We start from the raw sequence: 8,237 nt of genomic DNA, 5'->3' as shown, positions 1-8,237 counted from the left end.
AACAGGACAACAGGACAATAGGACAATAACAGGACAACAGGACGGCCGTGTTGACGTTGAGTCGGCCTCTGAGAGACGACTGCTGTGCTGTAGGATCTGACTGCTCTGAACTGGACTAGACTGGACTCTATGGACTCCATGACTTGAGGCAACACGGTGTACCACTGACCATGAGGTACATGGCTCCTGAGGTTCTGACGGGTCTCAGTCCTGGGACAATGGACAGGCCACTGTAACAGATCTCTGCGTTGGTCTGAGAGAAGAAGAAGAAGAAGAAGAAGAAAAGATGAACTCTGTGCAGGAGAAACAGCGCAGCCACCTGGTCACAGCACCACAGTTCTCTGACCTTCAGTAAGCTGATGGTGTTGTCATAGAAGCTCTGAGGTGTGTTGTTGAAGATGCCCTCTAGTGCTCCCTGCACAATACTGCAGCCTCCCAGAATCCTCTGGCTCAGTTTGACCAGTCCCTGTCGGATCTGAAGGTGACGTGGACAGAAGCAGATCAACACCTGACCGGGACAAATCTTTACTAAGACCTAGGATGTACGGAGACCAGATCCACCTACTGCAGGTCCAAACACATCGTTCCTGTCGTGGATCAGAACCCATCCCATCCTCCAACCAGGAACCAGCCAGCGTTTGGCCAAACCCCCACAGGACAGGATGGGGACGTCGCTGCTGAGAGAGGCCATGGAGGGACACTCACAGCCAGGTAAGACCTGGAGACACGGTCAGGAGCAACTAGATGGTCAAGTCATGAAGCAGACCAATACAAATCACTGCTCCTCTGTGGTCAGTTTCTGGTTGATGGTCCGATATCTTCAGAACTTGGTGTCACTAAAGTTTTCAAACCATCGATCTCTGACACCAACGTCCAACACCATTGATTTTAGCTCAGCGCCACATGAGCAGCTGGTGCCTCCTGTGGTCACTTGGTGCCACTGAGGCAAATCTGAACAAAGAATTGTGAAGAAAATCCCACACTTGCTGAGCTAAAATCGCTGGTTTTCTCTCTGAGGTTTGGTGTGGGAGAGTTAACATGTTCCACTAAAGCAAACCAAAAAAGAGAGAGAGTAATGTTACAGGCACCTCGCTCCCCCCTCAGAAATCTGCTTCTCATTAAACCAGAACAGAATCTTGGACCAGAACAGACAGAACAGACACCACAGACACCACAGACACGTCCCCCTGAGCTGGACTCTGGTTCAGAACGGGTGAAGTGATTTACAGCTTCATGCGTCATTGACTTTGGCCTGTTTTCTCACATTTCATCCTTTCAGTCCTGCTGAGTCTCACACACACACACACACACACACACACACACACACACACCAGTCCTGGTACATTGGGGGGGATCATATCAACAATAAGATATTTTCATTTTATTTATTACCACCGGAGGTATTTAAATTTCATTGTGTCATGATTAATTAGGAACATTAATATGAAAAGTTCTAAATAAAAAGTACTGGTTCTGAGACCAGTTCACTGTGGCAGAACTCATATTCCCTTTTTTTTGGTTCACCCCAAAAAGTTCTGGGGGTTTGGTACACACACAGACACCATGGCCTCCCACAGAGGTCATGGTCTCACCCCCTCCTCCCCAACACACACACACACACACACACACACACATGTAACACACGTAACACACTTTCCTTCCCTGTGTCCTGAAACGTCATCATTATATTTAAGTGCAAACATATGGAGCCCAGAGAAAAGTGCACGATCACGCTGATGCTGCGTCCAATCAGATGAGATTGACAGATGGGCGTGTGGGGGTGGGAGGAGCTTCAGGATGCACTCAGCGACCTCGACTTTAAACTTTTCCACTCAGATTGTGGACCGGCCTCTAACTCTTCTTCTAAAACCAGCTGAGAAACACAAGTCCTAAAAACTGGTCTCATCGCGTGTCGACTTCCTCTTCTTCTGTTGGTGAGTCGTTAAAATCACACGTGTTGAATAAACACAGAACGTTCCAGTGTTCTGGACACGCCTCACACACTATTGGCTGGATTCAAGCCAATCAGACGAGGAAGACAACAATTGCTGCTTCAACATCTTAACCATTTAACATCAGGTTGAAAGTTCCATTCACTTCAGTGGACCAGTCTCCATGGACTTTGGTCTGAGCTAAAATCACTGATTTTCTCTATGGACTTTGGTCTGAGCTAAAATTACTGATTTTCTCCATGGATTTTGGTCTGAGCTAAAATCACTGATTTTCTCCATGGATTTTGGTCTGAGCTAAAATCACTGATTTTCTCCATGGACTTTGGTGTGGGCCGTAAACAATTCCCTCGTGAATATCAGACCCACAGGCTGCAGGTCACAGTCACCTGACCTCTCATTTTGCTAAGCTGATTTTTTTGCCCCTCCTGTCCAAACCCCAGTGACCGCCTGCTGCTGTGGCTCAGTGTATGTCGCTCTACTCACCATGTCACTGTAGATTTCATCAGCCAGGATTGGAACACAGTGTCTGGAGGCCACTGAGGAAACAACAGTGAAGACATTTTACCACTGATGACATCACTGATGACATGAGTGGCGGTCATGACATCACAGTCACTGCCGCCGGAGTTCAAGCAGGACTTCAGAATTCACTCTTTTCTTTTTGTGATCTAAAATCACCAATTTTCTCTATGGACTTTGGTCATGGACAGACGGCGGTCGTTCCCTCTCTGTGCCGCCGTGACCTCTCACCTCTGAGGATCTTCTGCAGGTGTTCTTTGCTGTAGACGGAGCCACACGGGTTGGAGGGGTTGGTGACGACCAGACAGGAAGTTCTGTCGTCGATCAGACTCTCCATGTGCTTCAGGTCCACTTCCCACTCCTTCTCAGGCTGCAGTCACCGAGACACGGCCGGGAGACAGAGACAGAGACAGAGACAGAGACAGAGACAGAGACAGAGACAGAGACAGAGACAGAGACAAACACAAACACAAACACATTTAATACATGACAGAGACAGAGACAGAGACAAACACATTTAATACATTTTAAAATGTGTTCAAATGTTTTGAACATGTGTTGAACTGCAGCCGTGTGTGTGTGTGTGTGTGTGTGTGTGTTTGTCCACACTCACCAGCAGGTCGTAGAATTTGACCTTGATGCCCATGGACACGGCCAGGGTCTTATATAAGGAGAACCCCGGCCGTGGGACCAGGATGTTGTCCCCTGCGTTACACAGGACACTGATCACCAGGTCAATGGCATGACTGCAGCCGCTGGTCAGGATCACGTCCTGCAGGAGGTTCCAGGAAGAGAGAGCACAGTCGGACATCAGCTGTTTGATAAGCAGTGTTTACACACCACTGGTTCTCAAACGGTGGACTCTGTGGAGGACCTCCAAAAACTGGGTCTGAACAAACACCGACAACATCGACGGAGCAGCTCATGGCTGAGCTGAAACTCCTCCCACCTATGATGCAGCCCACTGTCCAGTGTTGTGGACCAGTGGCCCACCAGTGACGTGACTCACATCACTGACCAGGTGGACCAGCTGAAATGGTGCGATGCCCCCAGTGGAGGTGTATAGAAAACTCCCACCTCATAGAAGATCCTGGACTAAGGAACCACAGTTTGAGAACCATTGACTGAGATGATCAGGACTGATGATTGTGGTGAATAAATGTGAAGTGAAGCAGAGAAGGAGATGGCCAACCTCTGCCTCTAGTGGCGCCTTAGGGCAACTGTAGAAGTTGGCAACTGCCTGTCGGCTGGTTGCGTAACCTGCAGGAGAACACAGCCACACGTTCTCATTAGAACCACACAGCATCACAGAGACAGTGAACCTTCTCATGTCAGGCGCCCCCTGTTGACAGTGGTGAGCCTCACCAACGGACGGAGCGTAGCCGTTGTATTTGTGCGAGTCGATGGCGTCTTTCATGGCCTGGAGCACGGCGTCGTCCGTGGGCAGGTTCCCAAACACGGTGGGGTCTCCTGCAGAACCAGAGGTTGGGCTTCGTTTAGAGAAGAGTCAAAACTCGCATCATCACATGACCCTAAGCTCCGTTGATCTGATGAAGCCCCGCCCCCTCCTCACCTATAGAGAGTGCGATCATGGGCTTGTCAGGATGTGGCGTCAGCTTCATCTCGTCCACGATGGACCTGATGGGGTTCACCGTGTTGATGGACATCTCTGAGGGCTTCACCGTCCACCGCAGCCGACGACCCTTCATCGCTTTGGCCGGTGAAGGGTTGACGTGGCCGACACCGTCTCCGTGGGCGTGGTTCTTACCGTTGACTACGCCCATGGGCTTACCACTGATTAGTGCTGTCAAGAGAATAAAAAAAAGAGAGAGAGAGTAATTACCGTATTTTACGCACTATAAAAGCCTTTAATTTTCTCAAACACAGACAGTCGCCTTATGGTCCGAAAAATAGGGTAATTATGATCTGTAATTAATTGAACTAATTAATCTATTTTTGTGTGACAGATCAAAAGATTGATAAATAACCCAAAAAAATGACTTTATAAAGTCATTGATTGTTTTTGTCAGACTTGAACAGATGCAGTCGTTCCATTTCCATTCCACTGCCTGGGACCTGCAGTTACGACCACCGTGGAGGGAATGTTTAAGATTCTTCTCTCAGGTTTGTTTGTCACCCCTACCATTGATGCTGGTTGTCTTGTTACCGCTGGTACCGTTCGTCTTCACAAAGTAGGACCGGTTCTCCATCCTGCACCCGGGGACGGGAGGAGGGGCATGAGAAAAGGGGGGAGGGGCAGAAGAAAAGGGAGGGGCAGACAGAGGGGGGTTGTAACGGCAACTCCTTCACATTGAAGTTCAAACTCGTCTCCATCTGAACAGGTTTTTTTAACGTTAACATTTACAACTGAAACATCTTCAGTTTCGACGTTAAATTCTAACAGAGCTTAGTTTTTGAAAAGTTTCGATGATATTTTTCAAATTAAAATGTTGCATCATCATCACTAAGTTAAATTAAAGGTCTGAAAATATTTGAAGTTACAGTATAAATATGAAGTGAAATATTACTGAACATTGAATTTCATTTAAAATATTTTTTTTTATATTTTAAAATATATTTGAGTAAGCAGAAGGAGAGAACATTTCTGATGTTTAACATTAACAACGAAACGGGAAAATTAAACTCCAAAAAACACCAAAAACACATCTCAAACATCAAGATGGAAAAAATGTTTTTCTATATCAGCAGTAAAAAAATGTGAAGAGTAAATTTAAAAAAAAAACATTAGAAATAAAGGACATTTTTACAATAACTCAAAATTAAACAGACAAATATTAGAAACAAGACTAAAATTTAAAGAGTTAAAAAAAGTTTTAAAAAAAGTCACATGACTGGACCAGCTGACCACATCTAAGGCTTCACTCACCTTCAGAAATATCACACTAACACTTGTTTCCAGAGAAAATGTCCCAGAGTTCAGCAGCAGCAGCAGATTTAGAGAGTGCGGCTCCGCGCCGCGTTTTATAAGGATTTCTTTGTAAAATGGGAGTTGACCCAGAATTCCATTGGTGGAAACGGAGGGTTCAGCCGCACACCCTCTGATGACATCACCAACCAGGACCACATCAAATATCAGCAGGAGTGTGAGACAGGGGGAGAGGGGGAGACGGGGAGACGGGATGGAGTTGCTCAGGTTTTGAGGGGACCGTGGCCCTGACCTTTGACCTCTGAATTCTTCCTGAACTGATGCATCACAATGCAAGACTGATCATTACAGTCTTGTAAGAGCCTCTGACAGACAGAGCCTCTGAAGGTGGATGGGGAGGGGAGGGGTGTCAGGTGGAGGGGGTGGTGAAAGAAGAGAGAGGTAGAGGCAGAGGGAGAGAGGGAGAGGGAGAGAGAGGCAGAGACAGAGGGAGAGAGAGAGAGAGACAGAGACAGAGGGAGAGAGAGATGTGGAGAAAAGAAAAACAACAACAGACGGCAGTGTAAAGTCCACTGTGTGTGTTTTCATGACATCACACACATCATTGTTACCTCAGAGCCTTTCCAGGAAGAACGCGGTCATGTGACAGTGATGTGACAGTGATGTGACAGTGATGTGACAGTGATGTGACAGTGATCTAACAGTGAGAGTAAACACATCTACTGTTTAAATATCACATTTTCTTTAAAAAAAAAAACTAGCTTCAAAAAACAAGTCTTCACTTCAGTCTGAGCTAAAATCACTGATTTTTAGTTGATGTAAAATGTTAAGCTAGCCTGTCACTCATTTGGAATCGGTTCTTATACAGTGGCAGTTCTTCAGGCATTAGCGGTTCACCGCTGCTAACGAGTCAAAAGTAACTCTGTCATCAGTTCTAGTTCTGTCATCAGTTCCCGTTTGTTCCTTTTCTTCTCCTTTGCTCAGTACTCTCTGTCCTCATTTTACTTCCATCACATAAACAAAACTCTGAGTAAATACCACTGAGCAAACACCGGAGGCACTGTTGACCAAACGGCTGACCTTCAGCCATTTTCACTGTGACACACAGCTGACCACTGCAGCAGCAGGCCCTCAGTAAACAGCGTGGACAGAAGGACAAACAAACAGTTTGACTTTCGACAACATTTTTTTCCATCTTTATTTTCAAACTTTTATTATTAAAGTTTAGGTCGTAAGGTGAACCGTAACAACTGCCCCGACACTGACAGTGCAGACTAACATGTCACGTGTAGCCTCAGAGTTGTATTGCAATTATTACCAGTCATTTTCTTATGCTGTTTTATATATTGTACATACTGTATGTGTATATGTTGTAACAGTTTTTTATGATTGATCGGTGTTGTATTTAGTTAGGAGCGAATAAATGAACAAATGAATAAACAAATAGTGCTTGTCATTGATGACTTCCTTTTATTGATCAAAATGACTTCACAGACAAAGTTCACCTCATCGTCTGTTTTCCTCATCATGTTTCCCTTCGTGCAGGCGTCCATGTATAAAACACTGTTTGAATCCATTTGGCGCCTTTAGAAGACTTCTGGGAGAATTCCTCTCTATCGGTAACGTTAAGTAGAACCACGGAGGACGCCGTGTCCCCAGAAGTGTTGACATCAATCAGCTACTCGATTGGTGTAGCACGATCACGATCACGTGCCGCCCTGAAGACGCTTCGGGCAGGATGTTTTGCGACAAATGTTTTGCTGTAAGTTTAACGTAACTCTTTCTTTTTTATGAAGTTGAGATCATGGAGTTCCCAGACGTCGGAGCAAGATGAAACGATAATCGGGTTCACCTTTTGGCCTAAAAAACAATAACTATTTCTACAGATATCATATAATTATGCTAATATCGGTCGGCTGATGTTATCAGATCTTTAGTTAGATTCTAAAAAGTGATTATTAAGATTTTTCAACGTCGACTTGTGCGATTCGACAAAATCAACAAACAGAGAAAACAACATAAACTTTAAATAAATAAATAAATGAAGCAGAGCGTCAAAAACTTCTGTCTTTTTTTTCCCACATCTGTTTCGACTCCTGGAGACTTGGTCACCTGGTCTCTGAAGGTTCCACAGCCAGTGAAGGATCGTGTTCCCGACGTTCCACCAGTACCATCACCCAGACCTGGATCTTCTGAAGACCGTGGACAGTTCACACCTTGAACCAGCTGTAGTCCAAAAACAGTCTTTTCCTCTGCTGGACGCTGGGCTCGTAGTCGGGGTCCCGGTGGAGCGAGTCTTCACTGCTGGAGGAGGGACTGGAGTAAAGGATGTTCACGTCGAAAGTAGAAGAAGAAGACGAAGATGAAGAAGAAGAAGAGTCCTGGTGGTCCTCCAGATGAGGTCCAGGGACACGCACCTCAGGTTTGATCCTGATGAGGTTCACGACAGGCTGCAGGAACGGAGACTGGAGAAACACGGCCTGGGTCTGCAGAGACAACCTGGTCTGGACCTGACGAGTCTCAGACCTGGAGACCAGTGGGTCGGGGTTTGGGGTGGAGCAGAGACCAGGTGGAGACTGAAGACTGAAAATGTCTTCTGTGAATGTTGGACAGACGCTGGGGTCTACAGAAGGTGAGAAGGACGCAGCAGGACCACCGAGGTCACCAGGGGTGTCATCCTGAGGAGCAGCAGAACCATGGAACTGTCTGGGTCTGTTGATCTGGTCCTGGGTTTGGTCTGAGGACGAGACCAGACCAGGACTTACTCTTGGACTGCTCCTCCCATTAGAAGAGACGTCCATGAGATCTACCACAGCACCTCCCGGTGGAGACGGAGGAGAAGATCTGGAACCTATGTGAATCTTCTGACCGGACAACGG

At 46.4% G+C, this 8,237-nt stretch overlaps 1 protein-coding gene across 1 annotated transcript in view; it reads right to left on the bottom strand.

Annotated features, from left to right (window-relative positions):
- Window positions 1–5,495, bottom strand: part of tat (tyrosine aminotransferase) — an 8,352-nt gene extending 2,857 nt beyond the window's left edge. Inside the window, exons 1-11 of the mRNA XM_008311401.2 lie at window positions 5,359–5,495; window positions 4,615–4,682; window positions 4,045–4,275; window positions 3,837–3,941; window positions 3,664–3,731; window positions 3,085–3,243; window positions 2,703–2,841; window positions 2,436–2,488; window positions 566–718; window positions 347–475; window positions 170–253 (exon numbers count right to left, since the gene is read on the bottom strand). Of these exons, the coding sequence (XP_008309623.1) occupies window positions 170–253; window positions 347–475; window positions 566–718; window positions 2,436–2,488; window positions 2,703–2,841; window positions 3,085–3,243; window positions 3,664–3,731; window positions 3,837–3,941; window positions 4,045–4,275; window positions 4,615–4,681 (1,188 nt within the window). The 5' untranslated portion in view covers window position 4,682; window positions 5,359–5,495. The remainder of the gene's footprint in view (window positions 1–169; window positions 254–346; window positions 476–565; window positions 719–2,435; window positions 2,489–2,702; window positions 2,842–3,084; window positions 3,244–3,663; window positions 3,732–3,836; window positions 3,942–4,044; window positions 4,276–4,614; window positions 4,683–5,358) is intronic.
- Window positions 5,496–8,237: the final 2,742 nt, after the last annotated feature.

This window comes from Cynoglossus semilaevis, chromosome 6 (genome assembly GCF_000523025.1).
Source record: "Cynoglossus semilaevis isolate Cse_v1.0 chromosome 6, Cse_v1.0, whole genome shotgun sequence".
In the NCBI taxonomy this organism is placed as follows: Eukaryota; Metazoa; Chordata; class Actinopteri; order Pleuronectiformes; family Cynoglossidae; genus Cynoglossus; species Cynoglossus semilaevis.
The sequence above is the reverse complement of the archived record's forward strand: the minus strand, read 5'-3'. Positions and strand labels throughout refer to the sequence as shown.